This window comes from Suillus bovinus (genome assembly GCF_016758785.1).
Source record: "Suillus bovinus strain UH-Sbo-P2 chromosome Unknown EDB93scaffold_66, whole genome shotgun sequence".
NCBI classification, from domain to species: Eukaryota; Fungi; Basidiomycota; class Agaricomycetes; order Boletales; family Suillaceae; genus Suillus; species Suillus bovinus.
Genome location: NW_024542122.1, coordinates 84,586 through 109,789, shown reverse-complemented (window position 1 = coordinate 109,789; position 25,204 = coordinate 84,586). Strand labels below are relative to the sequence as shown.

General features: G+C 47.7%; 9 protein-coding genes across 9 annotated transcripts; 5 read left to right on the top strand and 4 right to left on the bottom strand.

Annotated features, from left to right (window-relative positions):
- Window positions 1–6: 6 nt before the first annotated feature.
- Window positions 7–4,503, bottom strand: EDB93DRAFT_1303233 (S-adenosyl-L-methionine-dependent methyltransferase; the record flags this gene model as incomplete). The annotated part of the gene is made up of 16 exons (XM_041454715.1): window positions 7–129; window positions 182–274; window positions 330–424; window positions 471–545; window positions 593–633; window positions 678–908; window positions 966–1,229; window positions 1,279–1,512; window positions 1,566–1,754; window positions 1,803–2,203; window positions 2,254–2,596; window positions 2,650–2,877; window positions 2,927–3,036; window positions 3,085–3,534; window positions 3,583–3,805; window positions 3,860–4,503. 16 exons carry the CDS (start codon window positions 4,501–4,503, stop codon window positions 7–9), a joined length of 3,744 nt encoding a protein of 1,247 aa, XP_041304047.1.
- A 56-nt stretch (window positions 4,504–4,559) lies between these two features.
- Window positions 4,560–7,199, bottom strand: EDB93DRAFT_1168938 (mitogen activated protein kinase). Its single transcript, XM_041450282.1, has 14 exons — window positions 7,104–7,199; window positions 6,739–7,041; window positions 6,640–6,679; window positions 6,562–6,580; window positions 6,382–6,511; window positions 6,277–6,320; window positions 6,127–6,226; window positions 6,030–6,077; window positions 5,937–5,978; window positions 5,693–5,879; window positions 5,558–5,637; window positions 5,423–5,501; window positions 5,168–5,368; window positions 4,560–5,115 (listed from the first exon to the last, which is right to left on the bottom strand). Exons 2-14 carry the CDS (start codon window positions 6,778–6,780, stop codon window positions 5,015–5,017), a joined length of 1,113 nt encoding a protein of 370 aa, XP_041304046.1. The 5' UTR covers window positions 6,781–7,041; window positions 7,104–7,199; the 3' UTR covers window positions 4,560–5,014.
- Window positions 7,200–8,737, top strand: EDB93DRAFT_1168933 (uncharacterized protein). The gene is made up of 7 exons (XM_041450281.1): window positions 7,200–7,412; window positions 7,458–7,690; window positions 7,749–8,011; window positions 8,066–8,111; window positions 8,166–8,443; window positions 8,491–8,591; window positions 8,648–8,737. Exons 1-7 carry the CDS (start codon window positions 7,383–7,385, stop codon window positions 8,660–8,662), a joined length of 966 nt encoding a protein of 321 aa, XP_041304045.1. The 5' UTR covers window positions 7,200–7,382; the 3' UTR covers window positions 8,663–8,737.
- A 202-nt stretch (window positions 8,738–8,939) lies between these two features.
- EDB93DRAFT_1303215 (uncharacterized protein) lies at window positions 8,940–13,864 on the top strand (the record flags this gene model as incomplete). Its single annotated transcript, XM_041454714.1, has 14 exons — window positions 8,940–10,315; window positions 10,362–10,454; window positions 10,509–10,708; window positions 10,756–10,854; window positions 10,906–11,010; window positions 11,066–11,571; window positions 11,621–11,729; window positions 11,779–12,027; window positions 12,081–12,587; window positions 12,640–12,772; window positions 12,809–13,052; window positions 13,103–13,288; window positions 13,338–13,733; window positions 13,787–13,864. Coding segments are annotated over exons 1-14 (4,110 nt in total), but the record flags the coding sequence as incomplete, so codon positions are not given.
- A 135-nt stretch (window positions 13,865–13,999) lies between these two features.
- Window positions 14,000–14,853, bottom strand: EDB93DRAFT_1168928 (uncharacterized protein). Its single transcript, XM_041450280.1, has 2 exons — window positions 14,383–14,853; window positions 14,000–14,315 (listed from the first exon to the last, which is right to left on the bottom strand). Exon 1 carries the CDS (start codon window positions 14,762–14,764, stop codon window positions 14,399–14,401), a length of 366 nt encoding a protein of 121 aa, XP_041304043.1. The 5' UTR covers window positions 14,765–14,853; the 3' UTR covers window positions 14,000–14,315; window positions 14,383–14,398.
- Window positions 14,854–14,898: 45 nt separating this feature from the next.
- On the top strand, window positions 14,899–19,225 carry EDB93DRAFT_1091721 (THO complex subunit 1 transcription elongation factor-domain-containing protein; the record flags this gene model as incomplete). The annotated part of the gene is made up of 14 exons (XM_041446379.1): window positions 14,899–15,081; window positions 15,134–15,227; window positions 15,279–15,707; window positions 15,756–16,036; window positions 16,083–16,567; window positions 16,618–17,101; window positions 17,151–17,312; window positions 17,781–17,835; window positions 17,889–18,148; window positions 18,205–18,454; window positions 18,504–18,546; window positions 18,599–18,742; window positions 18,796–19,026; window positions 19,081–19,225. 14 exons carry the CDS (start codon window positions 14,899–14,901, stop codon window positions 19,223–19,225), a joined length of 3,246 nt encoding a protein of 1,081 aa, XP_041304042.1.
- On the bottom strand, window positions 19,078–21,353 carry EDB93DRAFT_781003 (uncharacterized protein). The gene is made up of 6 exons (XM_041457451.1): window positions 21,142–21,353; window positions 20,916–21,089; window positions 20,795–20,856; window positions 20,038–20,746; window positions 19,890–19,985; window positions 19,078–19,842 (listed from the first exon to the last, which is right to left on the bottom strand). The coding sequence occupies exons 1-6, from the start codon at window positions 21,235–21,237 to the stop codon at window positions 19,327–19,329; spliced, it is 1,653 nt and encodes a 550-aa protein (XP_041304041.1). The 5' UTR covers window positions 21,238–21,353; the 3' UTR covers window positions 19,078–19,326.
- Window positions 21,354–21,793: 440 nt separating this feature from the next.
- EDB93DRAFT_780921 (uncharacterized protein) lies at window positions 21,794–22,769 on the top strand. The gene is made up of 3 exons (XM_041457450.1): window positions 21,794–22,269; window positions 22,326–22,638; window positions 22,727–22,769. The coding sequence occupies exons 1-2, from the start codon at window positions 22,057–22,059 to the stop codon at window positions 22,590–22,592; spliced, it is 480 nt and encodes a 159-aa protein (XP_041304040.1). The 5' UTR covers window positions 21,794–22,056; the 3' UTR covers window positions 22,593–22,638; window positions 22,727–22,769.
- Window positions 22,770–23,285: 516 nt separating this feature from the next.
- Window positions 23,286–24,917, top strand: EDB93DRAFT_1242371 (uncharacterized protein; the record flags this gene model as incomplete). Its single annotated transcript, XM_041452005.1, has 8 exons — window positions 23,286–23,418; window positions 23,537–23,640; window positions 23,690–23,743; window positions 23,795–23,863; window positions 23,925–24,070; window positions 24,133–24,450; window positions 24,525–24,669; window positions 24,726–24,917. The coding sequence occupies 8 exons, from the start codon at window positions 23,286–23,288 to the stop codon at window positions 24,915–24,917; spliced, it is 1,161 nt and encodes a 386-aa protein (XP_041304039.1).
- Window positions 24,918–25,204: the final 287 nt, after the last annotated feature.

Sequence of the window (25,204 nt, the reverse complement as noted above, 5' to 3'; positions counted from 1 at the left end):
ACGAACTCAGTCAATCACCATGGCATCCTCACGCTCTTTCGACCACTTCTTCACCAGCACTTTTCGTAACTCGCGGCCGACTGCCATCGCGACTGGCCATGGCACGGCATTACCGATCTGCCTATGCATCTATGTAATTCGATCAGTGTGCTATGTGAGGGCGGGCTGTTTTAGCACACACCGTCACGACACGATCATATTCCGCATGGAACACAAACTTGTCGGGAAAGCCTTGTGATCGAGCGAGTTCGCGCACCGTGACAATGCGTTTGCACTGCGCGATTCGTACTCATTTTGTTAGATGCAAAGTAGCGAATTCAATGACGCACATAAGGGTTGAGCACACGGGATTGCTTTGCACTTGGGTCAACGTTGGTGACAGTAGCTTGAAAATAACTATTCTTGTTGACTCGTCCATAGAGACCTATACACCATAAGTTAGACGTTGTGCATAACTTTTCATCAGGTACCTGGTTTGAAACCCGCGCGTGCAATGGCCGAGGATGGATTTGCAAAGTGCCACTCCCAGAGATGCCCCCCCAGTTCTGACATTATCGTCAACATTGTAAGGACTTGCAGAAAAGGCACGTACCCCTATAGTCTGCACCTGCTCTCATCGGGATACTTACAACTCTACACAGATCAAAAGACATCTACTATGCGAGGACGTGGCTTACCTCTCGACTTTAATGGCCTCATAGGTCCGCGTATATTGTTGCAGATCTTCCGAAGGTTCTTCACGACACCACTTTTGGAACGCTGTGGTTGGCTCATGCTCGTACTCTACATCCGCTCCAGAATATCCGCACCAGGGGCGATCTTTCTTGCATTTCTTAAGTGGGATTATCTGAGCGCGCTCCCGTTCTTCTCGTCGTCTGGCTGGATCCCTGGGCGGTCTTGGGTTTACCCTTTAACCAACAACTAGTGAGCGTGGCACATTTTATATTATAGTAATGCAACTGTACCAATCGAATCGAGGAAGGTCACTGATGGCATCGTCAATACTGACAAAGTGATGAGGCGCGTAGCCAGTCTGTGTCCAAATAGGTTTGATATGGTGTCCAATTGGCAAATCAATTCCCAGCGCGTCCACAGCAGGGAAGGCGTGCGTAGGTTGAGGGAGCTGAGGAAGGGGTTGACCGTACTTTGTCGCGACCATAAAAAATCGCACGCGGGTTTGAGGAGTGCCGTAGTGACCAGCTTGTAGGATTCCATAGCGCACCTGGTAGCTGAGAAGTATGACACTAGACAGATATTTGATGCTTGAGCGATACTTACTTCATGTCACTCATCGCCCGGATCAAAAATTTCAATCCGCCCATAGGAATACCTCCTCTAACTCTATATGGCCCGGCTTGTCGCACCTTTAGCCCGAACGACAGGAACCCACGCACGTTCTCAAAGAAGCAGTATTTTGGCTGCATGAAGTCAACCCATGATAGGACGTTGAGGATGAGGTTGCTCTTGCGGTCATTTGCCTTTACGAACATATTCAGGCGCGAATGGGGCTGGCTAAGGTGCAGGTTCAGTATGATCAAATAGAGTGAAAATACGCCGTAACCGACCAGGGAAACCCAGCAATGACACAATCGATCTCCCCTGGTTTTGGAGGGGCGGGAATGTATGGGTCCTCTGAGATTTCAGATTGTATTTTCTCCAATCGCTGAACGTCGAGATTGTTGTGCGACCTAATCGCTGCTGCAAGTACTAGGTTGCTGCATTGATTATACACTACCGTTTTAGGAGAGTTAGCTCTGTCAACTCCTTGTTAGTATCGCTGAGTCGAGGAGCAAAAGACGCACTTTAAGGTTTTTGCGGCGCTTGGGGAAATTTCGACCGCATGAGTAACTTCGATACAACCAGATTGCTCCAATCCTAACCCGAAGGCTCCGACTCCGGCAAACGGGTCTAGAGCACGAAGGGGCTTTTGCTTCTTCAAAAAATCCCGGATTTGCTTCCATTCAGCGAGGTTCTCTTTAGTACAGTATCCGCACACTAGGAGGTCTCTAGGCAGAAGTGTGCGTTTGTGATCCCAGGAAGTCACATCGAGGCTGGGGAATGAGTAACAAACATAGAAGTGATAGGGCGACATTTCGAGCCATTCTTTGAGCTCTGGTACAGCCGCTCGCACGTAGACATGACACATTCCAATAATACTGGAAATCGGGAAGTTCATCTTATCGTGTGTGATAAAGAGATGACGCTGGGGACCTAGGTTAAAGTGAAGTTTGTGCGTGGGTTGTGTACCCTCACCTCATCCTTGAGTTCTTCCGCGGGTCGGAGGCCCAACTTGCTAATCCTTCCAAACATTTTTACTCGAACACAACCTTCGTCATCTGACTGTCGAATGTGAATACGAGTAATTTGACCGATGTGACACGGTCCCTCCTGAGCCTTGATCATGACAATGTCACGAAGATGATACTTGGTGCCCTTCCATGCAAAGCCGCGGTGAATCTCGCGGGGAACGAGCGCTTCCTCTCTCTCCTCGACCATTGAGCACACATGGCAGTAGTCGTACGGAGGCTCGCCCTGTCTGCGCAGTCTTTCTTGTGGTATCTCAGTGAATGAACCATCAAGGTTGTTATAGATGAACCTGCAGACAGAAATCTTAGCGGGGTTCTCAAAAAGTTGCAGAAGATGTATGACTTGTAGAAAAAGTTATAAGGCCCAACGACAGGCATGTCTTTTGAAGGATTGACGAACTGGGCCGAAACTTTTCCGATGATGTGGTAGAATTCGACAGTGCTGCATGTGTTGGTCAGGAATAATTCTTGGGGGTGTCCAAGCTGCTCCATGGCCGTTTTCGTACTGTGCTCGAACCATTCGACATGAAGATTCTCAAACTCGTCACTGATGTACATAATCTTCCCCAACCTGAAGAAAGGGGTTCGGTCAGCGAAACGAATCAGCGCGAAGAGCGTACCAAAAGTAGTCTGCCAGGGTTGCATATTTGGGTATGTCGTCTGGGTCCGGCAATTCGGGAGGCCTCTTCTGGTCATCGCTCCCGATGGCAACAGCGATCGTATCTCCAACCTACAAGCCACGTAAAGCTAAACACGTTAAGAATTGACAACACCATACTGCATAATTATTGCCATCTATTGTGATGTACTTGAGCCAGCGTGAACCTGGGCGAATGCGTTGTTCCGGGTGGAATCGAATTTCCCTCCGTATAGATACTCGCTGTACAAATTGCTTCACCCTCTTCCAAAGGTCATCATACGGAATCCCGGGATCAACACGAGGTGGTGGACCGACAACCACTAGCCGTTCTTTAAACCACCCGGTCGCCAACTTTGCAATTTGTGGCGTTACATGCGTCGCGTTCTGATTTTCTGGACGAAGGACGGCGAGATCTTTGCTTCCTCTTGTATTAATCACTGCAACTGGCGGAACCTGTAGCCGGGGACGTGGTTCAACAGATCTCAATATCAAAGGCGCAGGCTCTGTCAAAAGGTGTCGGATAATATTCGTGGCACGCAGTTGTTGAGAATTTTCTAGACCCTCGAGGGCATATCTCAGTTCAGCAACCTACGGTACGTTGCAGTGAAATCTAGTAACAACCGAAAAAAATCTCACACTGTCCCAAAGATATTGCTCGTCAAGTCGATTATTGCCAATCTCTATAGCTGAAAATTTTGCCAGAAAGTCGCGATATTGCAGATCCGGCTCTCGTATAGCGGATGATACAATCGCTTGAACGACACGATGCGGTATGAAGAATGCTCTGAACTCGCGTCGGTAATCCTTTGATGGAGCACCCAGACGATACCGAGCATGGCTGGATTCGATGTACATTGGACTGTGCACAATGGCCGTATATTATTGAGTCAATGCAACAAAGAACAACACCTACTCTTCATCTTCAGTGTAATCCATAGAATAGCCCAGGATGTTTTTGATGCGAATAAACTGGGGATCATCGTCTTCAAGATCGTCTTCCTGGCCCTCATCCTCGTCGTTCTCTGGCACCGAAGTAACCTCACCTGCACCCTCAAGGATATGATTATTGTTCTCGCCCTGCTTATCGAGATAAGAAAGGGATATCATAACCAAGTCACGAGTAGGGTCGAAAAACGAAAAGTTATGTAGGATCCGGGTAGGTTTCTGCCCATTGTCTAGCGCGTCTGGATCTTCGCCAATAACAATAAGGTCTTCAGTCTCCAATAGTTCATTGTTTTCCGGCGGTTGATAATTTCTCGCTGGGACGGTACATTGTAAGTTGATCACATTACGGCGGAAAGGGATGCCAACACACGTGCTCGAGGACGTTCGTTTGTCTTCTGGCGTTTTGCGCGCTATGAGAGGGAGAAGACAGTCACTATCAAAAATACGCCTTGCGATCTTCATGACACGCACCAAGTCATGATAATCAGGATGATCCACCTCATCGCGCTGACGCCGGCGATTATTCTCCCCATCTGTACCACTGCCAGATTCGTTTTGCACTTCACCTGGATATGTTACCTCGAATGCGTTCGGTCTACGACGAGGTGGCATCCTTGTCACGCTTTCTTGGTTCTGATTCTGGTGTTCAACTGAAAGAAGCGGGCCGAGTTTGTGACAAACCCAAAAAGGGAACTTGATACTAGTACTACGTGATGCATCACTGTATTGCGACACTTACGCCACATGATATGAAGGGTCGAGGCGTACATTTATAGGATACAGTGGTCAAACTTGCGAAAGTGATGCTGTTCTAAACCAAGGTTGCTCTAGTAATATTCAACAACCACATGTATGACTGCGGTTCACGTTCAAGGACCTGCAACAATACTACGCGAATCCGGAGAACTTCTAAGCGTGCGCGAATTCGAAAAGATATTGGTACATACAATCATGCTTGCTTATTATGTAAAATTGAAGACATTACAAGTGATTGGTCTGAAAGAAATAGTAGTAGTAACGCTCTATGTCCAAAAAAGCGAAGGCGCTCCAAAAACCTGTACTCCTGCAAAAATCACGTCGAAACAGACATCCAACTGAAAATAAATTGGAACTATGTGAAGATTCACTTTGCTGGTGTAGTTCCTGCTGGTGCGTCTGGCCCGGCTAGTGCACCTTCGGGTATACCACTCGCTGATGTGGCCGTGTCTCCAACCTGATGGAAATCTAGAAAGATACCGTGAGCATCGTGGAAATTGAATATGGGAGAAACCCTAACCCAGAATCTCGCTGTACATCATGACCTTCCACGTGTCAACGGGGAGGTCGGCATCATTGAAGCTCCAGTCGAACTTCTCAGAAGCTACGGGCTCATCGGTTGGATCATGATATGGTGCCACATATTCATGGGCAAGTGACTCCGCAGCATCTATGCGTTTCCGAGGGTCAAAGACCAGCATCTTTTCTAGAAGATCCAAAGCTGTGGTGGAGCATTAGCAAAAGTACGTCACCTAGGGCTAGAATAGTGCATTACCATCCGCATCGGTAGTTCGGAGTTTTTGGCTGAAAGGCACGCGCTCGCGTTTAGGCAGACTTTGCACAAAGCGAAGGGTCTACAGTGATCAATCGATGTGAGAATGGGAACACCTAGCTTAGAAATATTACCCACGTTTTCGCTCGCTATAGTTTCAATGACATCATCCGGAGGAGTGCCCAATAGTTCAGTGATTATGGAAAATTGATTGACATCTTCAAATCAAGGCACAATGTCAGAAAGTGAGAACGAAGGCGTGTAAACGCTCACGGTCTTTCCCGGGGAACAAGGGTTTTCCTTCAAGCATCTCTGCAAATATGCAACCTGTACTCCAAATGTCGACCGCAACATCGTACTTTTGCCAGGTTAACATAATTTCGGGAGCGCGGTAATATCGCGTCGAGACATAGCCTGTCATCTGGGGGTCCTGGATCCGAGCCAATCCGAAATCGCATATCTGTAGAAGCAATGACGTCATAAGATATCCCATGTCCATGTGATAAACCTGACAGACTTTCAAGTCACAGTTCTCATTGACAAGAATATTACTAGGTTTCTGTGGGCCTATCTCGAAAACGATCATGGATAGACAAAACAAAATACGCACGAGATCTCGGTGCACGACGCCCGCGGAATGGACATATTTTAGTCCACGCTGGATCAGATCAGACAAAAGGACAAAGAGTTACATCATCATCACGTACCAGAATCTGATATAGGAAGTATTGGACAAACTGTTTCTCCAAAGGTCGCGATGTCAGCAGTCGATGGAGGTCGGTTCCAAGGAGTTCGGTAACAAAATACCTGTAATGATCAACTACGTGAAGGGTTTAGGGTTTGGAGCAGGGACATACAAATCTTCAAGTGGCGAGATAAACACATCGCTAAGGCTAATAATCTACACGTGTAGATGGTACAGATGTGAGCAGCAAATTCTGTGTGGCGCGTCTGAGACGCACATTCTCGTGTTGTATGTGCTTGAGGAGCTTGAGCTCACGGTATGTTCGCTTGCTCAAAACTGGGGTACTGAAAGGCTTCATAATCTTCTTGATGGCAACAGAAGACCCAGTGAGTTGATCCTTGGAAGAGCTACGCCATTCATGAATACATATATTGTTTGTCTCAAACTTGCAACATACCAGACAAGGCCAAACGCCCCTACAAACATCTCAGTTATTCCAGACATCGAGCAGATCGAGATGATAAATAATACTCACCCATTCCAACAGGCTGCAGATCGACATAGCGAGTCGTTACCTATGAAATCAGCAAAATCGTGAACCAATCATTTTCGAGGACATACGCAGGCAACACACCTCGAAAGAGGTACCAAATATACTTAGTTTGACGAAAGACATGGCATAGACTTGGCGTAGAGTTAACCTGAGGTAGATGAAAAGATAAAGATGAATCCGGGGGTGAGCAGAAAGGTCTACGCAAGTGTGCTTGTTGACTCGATGAGCGAGGAGGGAAAGATGTTAGATAGTGATGACGATGTTGACCACCGAATCTTAAGCTAAGATATGACTGGATACGAAATGCTACTGCCAGGGGTCCCGTGACGCCCTAAGCCTTTAATAGAGCCCTCCAGAGTCTCGATTTCCTCGGACTCTTCAGATCTTATAAATATTTGGAGTCAAAAGTCAAAGGATTTAATTATGCAAACAACGTGGATGCTGACTGGTGCAGGTGTCAGTGACCGGGGGACTTCCAGGAGCGATTAGGTTCTTAAGAACAAGTTGAGATCGATCCGTTGAATTCGAAGCAATACACGAGGTGTGAAACGGAAGGAATTGGTCAGTCGCTGCCAGAAATAAGTCACACAGCTTGAGCACACTGCCTGAGGCTAGGCTTTACGACACGCGCGTACGGCGACCGTCTGTGAGCTTGTCTGACAACCGTTAGATTCTCAGGCTCAGACCGAATTTGCCCGAGACACGATCATTTCATCCACCAAACTATGTCCTTCATTCGAGCCGCCCGTTCTGTGGTGAGCAATTATGAAATTATGTTAGTCTCACTCTCATGTGTGTAGGCAACGAGCAGCTTTAGACGTTATTCGACAGAAGCTGGTGCCAAGAAATCATCCAACCTCGGATTTTACCTCGGTGGCGCTGGTCTTGTAGGTCTTGGTACGTATGTGTACATGGGCTTTGGCAGAGGGGAGGCAGTAACTGTCAAGAAGGACCTGAAAAGTCCTCTTGACCCGTCAAAATTCATTGACCTCAAACTGAAGAGGGTGGAACCTTGCAATCACAACACCTCTAAGTAAGACCTCGAGCTTTTTTTTTTTACGTACAACACCACGCTCATATTTGTCCCTCAGGTTTGTGCTTGAGCTCGAAAAGGGCGAGGCTTCGCTTCTTCCAATTGCATCCTGTGTTTACATTGAAACTCCTGACTTTAAGGATGACAAGGGTCAACCTATGTATCGCCCGTATACCCCCATTTCTGCGTCTGATTTGGAGGGAGAGCTCACTTTTATCATCAAAAAATATGAGACGGGCAAGGTCTCCAAACACATTCACTCTCTCAATGCTGGGGACGCTCTCAGAATTAAAGGTCCTTTGGCAAAATTCCCTTGGAAAAGTGAATATGGTTTTTGAAAGACTTTAGAATGCTTGGATTCTGATCCTCTTTCAGTGAATGAGCTGGAAGAAGTTGGGCTTATTGGTGGTGGAAGTGGAATGTAAGAACGCCTGTCTTTAATATTTATGTCGCTGACTTTACTGCGCAATCACAGTGCTCCGCTCTACCAGGTCCTACAACATGCTCTTGCGGACAAGACGAACAAGACGAAGTTCAAGCTTTTGTACGCCAATGTGACTGAGCAAGATATTATACTTCGCGAGGAGTTCGACGCCATGAAGAAAAAATACCCCGAAACTTTTGATGTCGTATATGTCCTCGACAGGGCCGATGCTAACTGGAAGGGTCCCACTGGATATATTGGCGCTGACCTCATTAAGCAGCACATTGCTCCGCCATCACTGGGCGGGAAAGTGAAGGTCTTCATCTGCGGTATGTACAACACATTTGGAATGCGCCAATAACTAATTGCCCCATAGGTCCGCCTGGCCAGGTTACCTCGATTGCAGGTGCAAAGAAAGGCAGGGATCAGGGTGAACTAAACGGTATCCTTAAGGAACTGGGTTACACCAAAGACCAGGTAAGTGACTGTGGTACCCGACAAACTATCATTTCCTTAAAATATTTCTTTGTCAGGTGTTCAAATTCTAAGTAGTAGCGGATATCAAATAGATGCTGTATAGAACTACTGCGACGGATCAAATTCAAAACCTGTTTTTGCGATCATGATCCGTATTGTCCCACCTTTTACAACCAAAATTTTAAAACCACCAGCAAGTAATATTAATGGCAGCAACGGCCTCCTTTATCCAGCATCTCTGCACACCCACGTTACAAAGGGAACGTTTGCACTTAGGGCTTGTATTACATAAGCATACGCGTACTTAGTCCACTCGATTTCATCTCTCGTCACTGAGATCGCAGGTAATTGGGCGTCTGAATCCGTATATGATTCAGATCTGAGCAACCGGTGCGAGTTTTGATTAGCCCGCACAACGACAAAGCTTATCTCATCTTGTCATTCGTGCTCCAGGGCTACTCCTTGACAAGTCGAATCTCGACATTTTAACCATCATATACATATTTCTCGCGCAGCAGTATGGACAATAACAACGGTAGCAGCAGCAGTAATAACAAGCCCGTGCGCCACCAACCGACTGCTCCGGGGACAGTTCCACCAGAAACTTTTTACGCGTCAGCTTCGAAATCGAACGCAGGACTCACGCCTCCACCATTGCCACTGCGCCCGAAGAGCTCTATAGGATCGGCCCACACAAAGGTTAACATCGAACCCCCGCCAACCTATGATACTGTATTTCGCGAGCCCCAGCTCGTTGCAGAAGATACAATTGGTACAGATCAGGTTCCTGCGCTCATCCCAGCTGACGACCATCACAACTGGCCGGCCACCGAGCAAAGGTGGGCCGAAGATGACTGGGGCAGAAATGATACTTGGAATGGGCCGATACCGTGGGACAATTCTTGGGCTGGTGGAACGTCGCAAAAAGTCATGGATATTGATGCGCGGGACCAGGAGGAGGAGACGAACTGGTGGGATGCGGAACTGCGGGGAACGAGAAACCGTCCAGGGCCGGGAATGCTGCCGCCCTTCGTTGCTGAAATGTTGCATAACCCTGAACATTCATTGTTCTCGGTGAGCGTTACCGCACCTGACATAAGGCCGACTGGGGATGTACCCCCTTTCATTCCTCCGAGCCATGATGAACTTCTTCGTGCTGTTCCTCACGCCAATATATACTACTGCAGACGACACCATGGTTGGGTGTTCCTCCAATGGAAAACATCCGTTATTGTCCCTCCCTTCGCAAAATCATTTGACCCTAAAAAGCATTCACCCCTCCCTGACCAAGACCGTCGTAAACGCACCATCTCTTGCACTGATGACTCCTTTGAAAAGTCCAAGAAAACACATCACTTTCACTTCTACCCCAAGGCTGTCGATTCGGGCCAGCTCAATCCGGCATTCCATCGTGCCCCCTGGGAAATCGCTGCGCAGAGGAAGCAGAAGCGTCGGAAAGTCACTTCTGTCAGTCTTGAGGACTATGCATTCAAGGAATCAGATGTCAAGATGAACGAAGATTTGCCCGAGGGACATGTAGAAGGCGAACTGCTTGATCTTTATGTCTGCTGTCAGTGCTCTGTCTTCTGCATTGCATCAGAACCTATGCCCTGTGTCATTGCCCAGAAATACTTGGAGGATTTTACGAAGTATAGATATGAACACCCTACCGTTGGGAGGCAGCCTGACGAGTCTGTTGTCAGTGGATGGGAGACACTGATCACGTACGCCCATCAATTCACTCTGTGATGGTATTTCATTTCTTTATAGAATCATCGAAAACAAATTATGGAAAGGCAAGAATGGTCATCTCCCCATTTTCGGGAAGACATTCCAGAACAAGATCGGGTGGTCCTCAACTACGTCAGGAACTTTCATTGTGTTATTGTACAATGCAACTCACGACTTCATTTGCAGGAGTTATATCTTCAAGCAACTTGGGTTCGAGCTCACTACGCGCACTGAAGCTCCGGGCACGCCTGAGGAGAAGACAGACGAATTTCTGACACCCCCAAATACTGAGCCCAACAGTCCAGAAGGTCAGGAAGCACGTATGAAGCTGTTGCGTTTCTGGGTCGAAACGAATGCGTATCTCGTAGACTACCAACGTCGCTTCGGTAAGAATCACTGTTGGTTTCCTGTATCACTCACTCATGAAGCGCAGCATCTACGCTTAAGCACTATGCGCCGCACCCTTTATACGTCAAAATAGATGGTGCTCGAGAGATGTACCAGCAGGCGATCGGCGCACACCCTGACCAGAGTAAGGCTGAGTTTCTCTGTTTCAGAAGGTAGACCTGAGCTATTTGTACAGTCCCGAGATCGTCCTTGTCGTATCCGTTAGGTTCATTGGCGGAGTATGTACCCCTGCTGCAGACGTGGAAGATTTTAGGAATAACCCCTACAACATGTTCTCCGGGTAAGCAGTTGAGCAATCCACTCATTTAGATCTGCTCGGTGTTAACGCTGCTTAGATATGCTCATCTTCGCTTATTTGGCTCAATGCCGTTGTGACCCTGCCAATACAATACTCTACTTCACCCACTTCTACGCAATCGTCGTCGCAATCCAATCCCTTGATGGCGTCCCGTCTCAGGAATTGCAGACCCTAGTTTTTGACGAGCGCTCTCGTGGGCGATTCACGGAGGAGGAGCTACAAAATGCTGCCGCAGTTCTTGGATTTGGCAAGGACGGCGCACTGCGTTTGGAGCTTGAAGATGATATTGAAGACGACTTTCTTGCAGAAGCATGGCGGACGGCCATCAAAAATGCCTGGCGTGACGCAAAGGACTGCACACAGCTCCAACGCGATGCGAACGAGGCGTTCAGGATGATTGCACAGTCGAGGGGTAGTAAGAAGCTTATGAAACTGTTTACTGAGTCGTCGAAGAGCCAGATGGACCCTTCACGTGCATACTCGGTATTAGAGGTTTCCGCAGATGTGGATGATGAACTTGTGTTAACGGTGTTTATGATGCGGGTATGCGAGGCTCCGTGGCCTCATTTGCGGTTCTGACGAACATCAATAGGTTGAGGAGCAGCCCCATCAATCTGACAAGTGGCGCGAAGCGTTAAGAACAATTGCAGAAGTGAGGGACAGCAGCCGACTGCGTCATTTCCTAGAAGAAGGCAAAGATCGTAAGTACCTGCCCAGGTTTTGATATACCATTTAACCGAGGCGTTTTAGCTGGAGATGTCGTGGCTGCAACGCGTGCTGATCTTCCAAGAGGCCTGAATCAACTTGGAAACACCTGTTATCTGAACTCGCTGCTCCAATACTTCTACACAATTAAGGAGCTTCGTGAGGCTGTTGCTACCATGGCTAACATTGACGTGAAGGCCCTTGAAGATGAGAAGTACTCGGAGGACGACCTGAAACGACATCGGGTTGGTGGACGGCTAATTACGCGGCGCGAGATACTGCGATCGAAAAAATGTATGTATGCTACCCATCCCTTTTACTCCAAGCTAAAATCATTATCAATGTAGTCGTTAGTCAGTTGGCTGATTTATTTTGGCAACTCCAATTCTGTGAGAACCAGGCTGTCACACCGACTATCGATCTTGCGAAGTTAGCACTTGTAACATCAAGAGATGAGGAGGAGGAGGAAGCTGACAGAGGCGGTACCGATTCCTCGAACGACACAGATGCGACGCTTGTTGAGGACGGGCCCGTGCGGTCACCTGACTCAAATGGCTCGGTTCTCGGCAAGCGGCCACGCGACGAGCAACGCATGGATATGGATGTCGACACTCCCATGTCTCCTATCGCAGAAGAGAAGAATGGATACGTCATGATATCCCAGCCATCTCCTCCTCGTGGGTCCAAATCTCCTCGCTTGCATGGGGAAAGCTCGTCAAGCACGATGCCGCTGCCATCTCCGCTTCCAGATGTGGAGATTGTGAACCATGAGAACTCGCAGGTTGAGGAGCAGAAGACGACTCCTCCCTTGCCTACACGTAAGCCCACTCAATCGGATTCGGTTATGATGTTTGGTAAGCCACACCTGTCTTCTGAATGATGTCATATCTAAATAATTGGTTGTAGGAAAGCAGCATGATGTCTCTGAATGCATGGACAATTGCATGTTCCAGATTGAGATCGCGCTCCTGAAATTCGATGGGCTGGGCGACTCAGACAATCAGAATAGCGTTGTGAAGAGGCGAGTACTTTGCTGTCCGTCAGACACATACATGAACTGTGATTGATTTACCAGGCTATTCTATGGGAAATTGCGGCAACGACTTACTCAAGTCCCCGCCCAGCGGCATCCCAGAACTTCGACACACGAGAAAGAGGATATTTTCTCTCATCTTCCTGTGAACGTGGCCGATAATGGCTTTGATATCTACGATGGCTTAAGCGGATACTTTGACGATGTCGTTGATTACGAAGGCGAGAAAGCCAGAATGGAGGTGACACTGGTTGATCTACCGCCGTTATTGCAGATCCAACTTCAAGTAAGTGCCTGCTCAGATAGCTCAGTGATAAATATTAAACAAGTCAATAGCGGGTGCAATTCAACAGAGAGACCCTCCAACCATACAAATCGCAAGCTTATGTCAAGTTTGGCGAGACGATATATATGGACCGGTTCCTTGATACCGCAGATCTAGGCAAGAGGGCTAGATCAAAGGAAGTACAGGCAGAATTGAACATGCGACGTGAACGTCTGCGCCTGCTGACACAAGATAAGGTAAGGCTTCTGTGTATTTCTTGTGGATTAACTACATAAATTGCCTTAGCACGCACCTTTCCCTGCATCGCTCAAAAATACGCTTGATTTCTTGTCAAAGCAAGAAACGCTCGATCTCCCAGATGTCGATGAAGAGCTCGTCGCGAATATCAGCAGCGAACAGGATATGATCGAGGCTGAGATTGTTGAGCTCAAGGACACGATATCAAAGATGAAGGAAGAGCTGGAGAATATCTGGAAAGATGATACCTCAGTCGCATATGAACTGACCTCCGTCTTCATACATCGTGGCTCATCACCCTCATTTGGACACTACTTCTTCTATTCCCGACATCTACCGGAACAGCCCGATAACTGGTTCAAATACAATGATCATCAGGTTACGGAAGTGTCGAAAAACGAGGTCTTGGCTGACACCACAGGGTCCACTGCTAATCCATACTTGGTGAGTGTGCGCATGATACCCTTCTTGATGTAATTGATTGAACTGTTTTCTAGCTTGTTTTCGCAAAGAAGGACCGGGACATTGTTCGTACTGTAAATCGTTTTGATCCGATGGCTTTAGAGGATATTGATACATGATCATAACGCTGATATCCCATGATTCCTCATGCACTAGCTGTGTCACTCTACTCCCCGGAGGATTTGAACGCATGCCACTGCGATAGTGTATGCTCACATAAATGACATTTCAAATTTTCAATATTACCATATAACCCACAGCCTGGATCTCCTATAGACAGTGTGCGTTATAAGGCTTTGAGTTCGACTGTGCCCGTACGATCAGGGACACCCTACAGCAGTTCCTGACATGAGTACCACTTTGAAGACTGTCGGACCCCGTGGTTATCCCAAGCTCTCCGCACGCCAGGTCAAACAACATCTTTCTCGAGATCAAGTAGGCTCATTTGTAGAGTGATCAGAAACGCAACTAATAACGGCTTCGTCATGTGTCATGACCGATGATAGGTATGTTTGAAGAACTTGCTGTGAGGTCGGTTCTGATGTCGGGGCACATTGTGAACGACTGCGGCAAGCAGTACAGAACGGTATCAACAGCAGGTATACAACCAATAAACTGAATTACCACTCACTGCAGTAACCATCTTGCTAACGCGAGAGAGTAGGCCCATCGGTAGTCTTGCTCTCTGTTGAGACGATGACTCGTTCTGCCTCTACTGATACTACTTTCTCCTCAATGCTCGCCTCATCATGGGTCTCGAGGGATGTCAAGAGATTATCCAAGGTTCCCAATATCCCGTCTAATTTCCCCTCAATGCCTTTGGCCACATCATCAGCGCTATCTAGATGTGCCAAGATTTCCATCAGGTCTTCTGTTCCATGACTGCCATTCAATGAGCCGTTTAACAGAAGGGTGCTCAAATGAGCAATGTCAGCTTCAAGATTGCTGTCTAGTTTATTGATCGAAGGACTATGGGTTCCAGTGTCGGCCGCCGTGTTGTTGTTGGACATCATGATGCAGAACGATGAACGATGGACGTGACAGAATTCGGATTTAGCTTGAAGAGAATGGTTATGTAAAGGCTAGACTCAGTACTGACATGTCGACAAACGGCATCTCGGCAAGAACTTTCATTGCAACGACCTCGATGAGCTCACAAACAGAGTGTGTTCAATTGTTGCTCGAATCTTTCCCCCAACGTCCATTCGATCAGAAACTGCTGCATGAACTAGTAGGAAATGAGGTCAAGAAGTTCCAAGGCAAGTCTTCTGCAGACAACGTCAAAAGTCAATGGGAGTTTCTCCTTAAGAATGAGGTGTTCACCTTAGCGGTACGTGCTTTCTTTCTTGCTTTTCATCATTTTCATATCAATGCTTTGGTAGGCAACTGAGGGTAGTGCATTGAAGTGCGACAGTGCATTGTACTATAATGGTCTCCGCGACAGACTCGACTTGGTGTTGACATTCACTGAACACGGTTTGTGGTCTCTGCCCGCACTTTGTATACGAGGTGCTCACTGCATAACAGATGTATGCGAGGCAACGTTCCCTTTTACTGTTCTTCAGGATCTTCTCGAGACACAAACTATCACATCTTGCTCACAAATATTCTCTTGGATCGAGTCAAGTGCCTCTCGGCTCACCAAGGACATGGTCCCGCAAAAGGGCAAGGCACTTATACTACTGCGCACTCTCAATGATCTTCTCCGCCGTCTCTCAAAAATGGGTTCTACCACGATATTTTGCGGTCGTATATTGACCTTTCTGAGTGGCGTTTTCCCTCTGGGTGAAAGAAGTGGTGTCAATTTGCGAGGAGAGTACGGACCTACGTGGGAAGGTGTGAAGGACGTCGAGAAAAAGGATGAACATGTGGAGACAGTCGGGGGCCCTGAAAACAGCCAGAAAATGGAGGTAGACGGTGGAAAGAAGGAACTTGCAGATCCCAAAGACAAGGACGGTAGGTTAGCGCTCTGTCGTGATGTTCTGTGACTCATGTCATTCTCAGGTTTCTACACCACGTTCTGGTCCCTGCAACTGCCTTTCTCCCGACCCCCATTGTTTGCCCTTCCCAATACATTCGGAGAATTCAAGGACGCTGTGGATAAGGTTCTGCCTGTTATCAAGGAGGCGACCACGAAGGAGCGCGCCATGATGGGCAATAGAGGTACCAGTGGTACAAGCAGCAACCTAAAACGCAAACGAGAACCAGAGTTGGGCGATGCAAGCAATAATAGCGAATACTTCTTCGCAAAGTTCTTGACAAGTCCAGACCTTCTTAATTTAGAGGTATCTATCTGCTTTCCTAAACATGCAAGTCACTGAAGTTTTGTAGATTGCAGACACCCATTTTCGTCGACAAGTCCTGTTCCAACTCCTCATCCTCCTTCACCATCTGTTATCGTTCACTAAAGTCACAAAGGCTGTGTGGTCCACGCCAAGGAACAGATCTCTCCAAATGGACTTCACGCTTGAATCTACAGATGCCCAGTGGGTCCATGACACCATCGCAAAGGTATCCGCAGAGCTGCGGTCCACTGCTCCAAACGGTCCTACATTTGCGGACACTGTGAATGTTATTCTTGATCGGGAAAAGAACTGGGTGAAGTGGAAGAATGACCTTTGCGCACCTTTTGATAGGGAACCATGGTCAGCTGAAGCAGATGGCAGAAAGTTAGGGATGGAGGAGGCTACCAGGGAAGCTCGATCAAATAGAAAGAAGGCTCCCGAGCCGTGGAAGTGGAACCTAGGATCTGAGTCGCTGACTGAGATATGGGAGATGGGGTACAGGGATTTGTCTGACCTGCAGAATCCATTTCAGTTAAGGATCTCATATCTATTCGATGACTACATGCTGACTGAATGGGCAGGCCGGGTGATGTTAAGGATTTCGTGAAGAAAGTCAAGCAAGAAGACGCTCGTATTGAAATGCGGAGAAAGCAGCTTGCGAAGAATGCTGAACGCTTAGCTCAGGCGCGAGCCAAGGCAGCTGCTTCGCAAGAGTCCACTGCACGGCAAGAGACACCAGCTCCCGCATCCGCACCAACAGAACCACCCAAAGTGGAGCCACCAGTAGCTTCGTTCCCTGCTTTGTTATCGGCACCCAGTATCTCCAGCTCGCCCTTGCATCCATCTCTACCCCCAAAACCTGGTTCATCACCAGTAAAGTCATTCCTAGAAACAGGCGCATCAAGTCCTGCCCGTCCTCCAATCACTCTCGCACCACCGTCCTCGACGATAGCAGCACCCACACCAATTCCTCCAGCTGTGGCCTCGGTCTCAGAAACGTCCTCCGTCATTGTTCCACCACTTGCCTCTTCTCTTACTGATGATCAGATTGCTCGATATGAAGAGGTACAGAATACAGTCATTCTTCCATGATTTTACTAATAAGTTTGAATAGAACAGACAACGTTGGTCATGGCTTGCATTGCGTACAGCACGAGATCAATATCTGCAGCATTTTGGCAAGATCGGTACGGGAGACGTTGTTTTACTTGCCAATGAGATAGAGATAGAGAAGGAACGAGAAAAGAATCAAAAGACGCAGAAGGCCGAAGAGATGGTACCTACTCTGTCGACCACGCAAGGACAAGAGGACCGCAAAGCCGGTAAGGCAGGTGATGCCACGGGGACTGCAGGGATTCCATTGGATGCTGAAGGAGATGTGAAGATGGAAGATCGCTGATGGGCCAGAAGAGAATTCGAAATTTCGGAATTCGCTTCGTAGTACGAATTGGGAGGATGCATGCAAAGCTCGATTGTGCTATTTCGTTGTCAGAGACTTTCTCAATACCTACTATCTTTTTCATGTTGTACTTAGCCCATGATGCGCTCAGAAAAGTCTAACCTGTGCTTGCCGAAGCGCAGTGAGACACTCGTGATCACGGCGTCCGCCAAACTTCGGGATGAATTCACATTGCAAGTCGGTTGCCAACATTCCGTAAATTCTGCCTTCTTCAACCTTCGACAATGTCCACATCCACCGGTTTGCGAGTGCGTACTCAAACTGCATACCTCGTACTTCGAATAGGCTCATATTTTGTCATTACAGCGTGTCCTGGTGACTGGTGGAGCTGGCTACATTGGTAATTACCTCGGGGCCGACTTGTTCAGCTTGCGTTTTGACTGAAGTTTCCAGGCTCACATGTAATCTACGCTCTACAGCAGACAAGAAGATACAAAGTCATCTCTCTCGACAACTACCACAACTCATTCCCTGCATCGCTCACTCATGTAGCCCAGATTGCGCGAGACACACTTCCCGAAAACCCGTCGGAGGCAGACAAGGAGAGCACAGAAATTGATGTATTCCAGTGCGACTTGACTAGCCCACAGCAAATAAAAGACATCTTTGAACGCTATGGCAAGGGTGGAATATGGGGTGTCGTTCACATTGCTGTTAGTATTGGTTTTTTCATGCATGGGTTGGAATCGATCTGAATGAAATTTTTTAGGCGTACAAAGCGGTCGGCGAGTCTGTTGAGATTCCCTTGACATACTACGCAAACAACGTTGCTGCTACCGTGTCGTTGCTGCAGACCATGTCAGATTTCGACTGCACTCGCATTGTCTATTCATCTTCTGCTACTGTCTACGGCACGCCCCCTGTGATCCCAATTCCCGAGACGACGCGTCTCAAAGCAGACAGCCCTTACGGCAAAACAAAAGTCATGTCTGAGATGGTTATCGATGATTTGTGCCACGGTAAGCGTCCCTTGCTGTACCTAAGGTCCCACTAACACCCCTTCAACAGCTGAACCGAATAGATGGCGTGCCATCTCGCTTCGCTACTTCAAGTGATGATTTCTTCCTGTCCATTGATATGTACTGACGCTAACTTGCATACAGTCCTGCAGGCGCGCATCCCTCGGGATTGATAGGCGAGGACCCACGCGGTCGGCCAGGGAACTTGTTGCCTTTGCTAGCACATATGGCCATTGGGCGCGTAGACGCTGCCACTCTGAAAGTGTTCGGAAATGATTACCCCACTCCGTGAGTTTATCTAATACCACTCGTTGACGTTCAGGGTTCATGTAGGATTGTAGGGATGGTACCTGCGTTAGAGACTACCTCCACGTGCTTGATTTGGCTTCTGGACACTTGCTTGCTCTCGACGCACTCGAGCCTGCATCTACTATCTTCGATAACTGCCCTGACGATGCGCGCTACAAGGCTTACAATTTAGGGAAAGGAAAGGGTATGAGTGTTCTTCAAATTGTTGAGGCGATGCGCAAGGCTACAGGATTCGATTTCAAATATGAGGTCATTGGGAGACGGTAAGTTTATTTATCGCCTATAGTAATCATCCATTGTTTACCGATTCTTAACAGCCGCGGTGATGTTCCTGATCTTACTGCGGATCCTGCGCTGGCCGAAAGGGAACTGGGCTTCAAGGCACCGCAGCCTCTGGAGGTTATGTGCCGAGATTTATGGAACTGGCAGTCGATGAACCCTCAAGGATATACCCAACAGTAATTTAGTGGTACAAGAGTCTATCTACACCCTTCTAATAATGGACATATAGAAGATCAAGAGCGAGCTTATTAGGATACCTGTCGTTGTAGCTTACCTGATAATCAGCTGTTGCATGGAATATTGAAGCGCTGCACGTCATTCAACACCGACAACCTAGTTCGTTCCTTCACCATACTGTTTCTATACTTCACCGCTTCATCCATATCCATGACTCCGTCCACTTCATCGAGCACTTTATCAACTAGCTCCACTGCAAAGATTCCACGAGTTCCCTTCTCGAGGCCTAACCTTGTCCACGTCTTCTGTTGGGGTGGGACTCTCTGTGTGGACGCCAGCGGCGCAATACTTGGATCAACCAAGTACAGCCCGATGATGCGTTGGTGCCCTTCCTTTGACGGATCAGCCAATGAGAATGGTGTAATATGATATTGATAGATATTAGGATACGCGATGCATAGTCCTTCCTGAATCGGGACAGCGCCAATATACTGATGACAAGGTTTTCTTGTCTGTAAACCCCAGGTCTTCATTGTTACGTCCTGGTATCCTTTCTTGGGAAATGCAGGTGGTGTCTTAACAGCCATGCGAAATTCGATCGAGTTAGGGGTAATGTTCTCCTAAAAATGGGTTGAGGTTTTGGATAACAAATTAAGAGATGCCATACACTCGACGAATTATAGAGGACACAGGCGACGATGCGTTCGTTCTTCATGCCCTCTACACGCCATGGAGAACCCTGAAATGCAGGGCCGCCTGGTTTCTACATGAACTCGCTTTTAGGGAATGGTGGCCGTGCGAAAAATGAACCATACAATGCAAATATCGTACACGTCATGTATGACTTGAAGGGTCTTCCCCCTGAGTTGCACAACACTTCGGCGTTCTTCAAGCCCACCTGGGTAACCGGTACTCGGGACATCAGGTACAATCGACCTGTGCATGATCCACTGTCGCTTCTTGCTCTCAAACACAGACCAATCCACGGAGCTGCCCGAGAAATCCGGAGGCTCTGGCTCGTCCCACTCCGACGGCAAAGGTTCTTGTATTCGCGCTCTGACCGGGTTGTCCACATGCAAGTCCGTGAGGACGTGCTCAAACATAGGAACACATTTCGAGAGCAACTCCTCAAGGTGGCGATAGAGCGTAGAGTAGCAAGGGTGGAGGTTGTTTATGTAGGAGAGCGCCTTTGTTGTACCGTCCTGAGCTGAGATAAGGAAGTCACAAGGCAAACATGCAAATTTTTGCGAGAGAAAATCTGTGGTGGTCGTGTCCGTAATGTTGGGCACTAGCTCAGGACGAAGAAACCCTTCTTTAGCTGAGTCGTAAGCAAGCGTCCGATCATAAATGAAAGGGTAAAGGTATGGATCTATAATGCGACGCGTTAGTTCGTCTCCCTCGCGCCGTGCCAGTTTGTCTGGAAGTGTTTCCAGAAAGCGAGAAAGTTGACAATTGAGGCTTGCGCGCGCTGAGTTGTCAAGTATTGCTTGAGACTCCCAAATGCGCTCAAAGCAAGAAACCTGACTGTTAGCATGTTAGAACGCCAGCGCCTATCCGGAAAAGAGGGCCTACCAATTATTCTCAGCGTCGCGGAGGTTTGCATAGCCCTGCAACTCCTCTAGAACATATTCAACCTACCCGCAGGCGAGACTGTATGATAAACTCTTCACAAAATTCAACCAAGTCCACCAACCTGATTAGGAGTCAGCCACACTTTGAGGTTGCGACCTGGTGCTCGCACGGTCATTGGCTCAACGAGAGCTTCGGCGGCCCACTGAGCGCGGGTTTCCGGGCATTTAAATAGATTCCACCAGTCATCTCGACGTCGTATACATTTAGATAGCTCTGACATGGCCAAGTCTACCACCTATATGCGACTGAGGATCCATTATATGTGAAAATGGCTTAAATGCACTCACCGTTCTGGCAGGATCGACCTCTTGCAGGACCCATGGGTCATTAATGAAAGGGTGAGGCCCAAAAGGCTCACGATCATACTTGGTCCCTCTGGTCATTCGATGACTGCGGTCAAGGTTACAGCTTGCACAATGCCTAAATTCATCCAGTATTAATATTAGTACTAGCTCAGCGCGGAGTGCGCAGCCTTTTTATTCTCTCAGGGAAAAGGCTGATTTGGGACAAAGTCTGGGCCTGGCGGCGGCCCTGTCCCATCGGTACCCAAGCGGAGTATGAAAGTTGATGTGCCCGTTACTGTTTCTCGCGCTTGCTCACTATCTGCAACAGCGCCAAGGACTTACTTCAATGGACGCTAGGAGCCTTTTTTTATTATTGTCATACAGCAACATAATGAGCTCGCTGCTAGGTCATATATTGACCTCGCGATGTGCTAGCCTCCTCAAGGATGACATCATTCAGCCTCAGCCGCGCACTGCCACTAGCACCCTGATATACTAAGGATATGGGCGAGAAGAGTTGAACATGAACATGTAGACGCGGCGGGGCGTGTTGGTATTGGGATGGCCGTTTGAAATATCGAGCAGGATTTAATCTCCGTAGGAGTCTTGTTCCAGACTTTGGCCCAGAAGACCAGTCAAAATCTCTCTCCAAGACTTCCCAGAGTCTAATCCTGAGACACAGGGGCCCATCTACTTTGTTTATACAAAATTACAAATACAGAAATTCTAAAACGGTGCATTACATAATGCTACAATGAGCTCAGTTTCACTCGTCACAACGAACCACGAGCACAACGAAAGCCACATCTTCCTCACATCATATAAATCTAGTGATGGTAAGTCACCGCGGGTTACCACGTTTAACCGCGATTATGTCTTACATCGCTTCCCACCCAGTCATCTGGATGGGAAATTCGCATGTCCAACTCGAAGGGCATACCATACTACTTCAACGCTTCCAGCAAGCAATCAAGTTGGGATGCTCCCTCAGAGCTATCGGATGATCAGATCAAGTCTCTTCCCGGTTCACAGTACCTGAGCGGTGGTAGCAGTGGAGGGTCTGGGACAATCACGGCGAGTCATCTGTTGGTGAAGCACAAAGACAGTCGGCGACCGTCAAGTTGGAAGGAGGTGTGCATGCATCTGCCTTCCAAAAAGGGACATATTTTAACGCTGCATGCTCCCAGGCGAATATTACACGCACAAAGGAAGAGGCCACTGAAATTCTCCGGGGATATCAGACTCAAGTTGGCAACTCGCGCGAGAAGTTCGAAGAACTGGCGAGTATGCACTCTGATTGTTCATCGCATTCCCAGAAGGGAAATCTCGGACCCTTCTCGAAGGGTCAGATGCAGAAGCCGTTTGAGGACGCCGCGTTTGCCCTGCAGGTCGGAGAGTTCAGCGACATCATCAGCACAGACAGCGGTGTGCACATCATTTTGAGAACGGCATAGCACAAATTGAATGAGTAGTGGGGAAGTTTATGCAGACAAAGGTGTTGTACGTCCATCAGATTGTAACATTGAGCATGATATTACGTTTGAAGTATATGCGACTATGTCGCCGACTCTGATTTTTGAAACTTCAGGAATCAAATATATATGTCATGACAATGGCCCAGGCGCCAGCACACCAGTCTACTACCGCATTATTTTCACGAAGACACGGCCGCAATTTCATTTCATTATGAAGCTCTGATATTTTGAACGTTGGCGCTACATGACATGGTGCTATGAGAGCAAGTGTACTTCTTCACAAATTATTAAGATGCCTTGGTCGGTATCTTTTCATGGTTCGGCTATAGTATCTCCCATGATGTGTCAGACAATGACTTCTTGTAAGAAATGGAAGACTGCCATTCCCCCTTTATTATGGGCCCCCTGTAGGATAGCTGCGCTGTGAGGCAGCCCTTTGAGAGTTTTTCGACTTATTCCCACCAATAGTATCATTTTCAATTTTCAATCACGTACACCAGCGAGTCGGAGTCTTTGGCTAAGTTTACTATTTAGTTCCCAACGTTGTTTCTCACCTCTTGATACAACTTTCACCCGAATCCCTAGCCAATCCAACATCGTAGAGCCTCACAGGATCAGCAGCTGCGGTGTAACGAGGACGATAGCATCCAAGAGTTAACCCCATAAACAGTCATGGAACACATGGCGGAGTTGGCAACAAATTTGGAACACGGTTTTACCACGTTTCAAACCTTGTGGATTTCGACCGTCTGTCTCCTTGCGCCCTTTGCCTATCTGGTGCTATCTCAGATATCAAAATCAGTAGGTACGCCATATTGTTCCTGATGCCTTTAGCATATTTTTGGAAAAGTTTTTGGAACTTTACTTGGAACCTGGTGCCTTCAGTCGCTCGAATTAATATCTGATCTGTCTTGGAGGATTAGGTGGTCGATCAGACAAGGGAGAAGCCGAATCCGATACCCCAGATCACTCGAAGTTTGATACGTCAAATATACGTGTAACAAAGATCTTAATCCACCCCATCAAGGTATGTGATCACGCTGTTTTCCGCTTTGCTGGCAGTATTGATTTTGTAGAGTTGCAAAGGCACTTCCGTTTCAGAGGCAAAGTACACTCTTCATGGACTCGATGTCAGTGTATTCAATATGTTTCTAATAATATTGATATTGATTGCGCTGCAGAATGATCGCAGATGGAGCATAATAAGGGCGGATAATAATGCAGTCGTGACTGCCCGAGATGTGGCTAAGGTACGTCCTATGTCGTCAGTAGCACCCGTGGTCCAGTAGAGACTGACATAATTTTGTACAGATGGTTCTTATAGTTCCTCGTATCATTCCTGACCCCTCATCTCCCGATGGCGGCCGGCTCGAGGTGTCTTTCCCAAAGGAGTCAGGCTGTGAGGCCTTCTCCGTGCCATTAAACCCCACTGAGGAAGAGCTTCAGGGTTGGCAGAAGTGAGTGGAGCTATGTGTCACTACGGCCCGACGTCTTTGATCTTTACACATGTGTTCTCTAGTGTTGATATATCTTTGTGGGGCAAGAATGACATCGAGGGGTACGTATGTCAAACCAATACAGGAAGGTCACCCTCGGAGATACTTTCGCAATATATGGGGTTGTCAGTACACTTGGCTGTGAAAGGCCCGCGTCCGCGGACCTGTCCACCGACTGTTCGGTTTCCCGACTTAGATGCACCCTCATATTTTCAGGATTCGTACCCTTTGTTGGTAGTGTCCGAAGAAAGTGTCGCGGCCGTGGAGAAGCTGATCCAAGGGATGGTGGGCATGCAGGGCATAGAGGAAAAGTGGTCCAGCGACACTTTACAGGTGGAAAGGTAAACCTATTTTTTTTTTCAGTCCGAATGTTGAGGCTTGTGCTACTTTGAATTGTTGCTCATCTTGCTTGCAGATTCCGCCCCAACATAGTGATTAAAGGAGCTGGCGCACCTTTCTTCGAGGATACGATGACTGAATTCACTATCCATCCTCATCATGAGAGTGTAGACGGGGCATCTTCGATCATCCAGCTTGTGCGCAAATGTACTCGTTGCGTGGTGCGAATCTGGTCGATCTCCTTTGAAAAATAGGTGCTGATTATTTGCTTTTGCAGCTGCCAAATGTACATCCCGAGACGGGTATACGTGACAAGGCGGTGCCATTGAAAATTTTAATGAAGCATAGAAGAGGTCTGGATCCCGGGAGACCCAGACTACCCTGTATGGGGTGCAATGGGGTTTTCACCGCGAATGGTGTAGTGAAAGTGGGGGATTGGATCCACGTACGTAAGACAGGATTCGTGTGACTTGCGTGGTTCATTTTTAACAGCGTACTGTATAAAATCTGGCTTCAACGCCAAATAGGGATTTTGTATTGAATTGATTTGTATCATGATGAAATGCTCTTTGGGCTTAGTGCAAGGTTGTCAAAGCATTGACAAATTAATTGAAGGGTCTGATGAGCAGGCGTGGGGGGCGATGAACACACCTAAGACTACGAGTCTCCAGCAAATATTTCATTAGAATAAATGGCTCAAAGCCCTAGGTTACGGATTACAATTGGGTTATGAAAGTCAAAGGGTACCTTGAACTC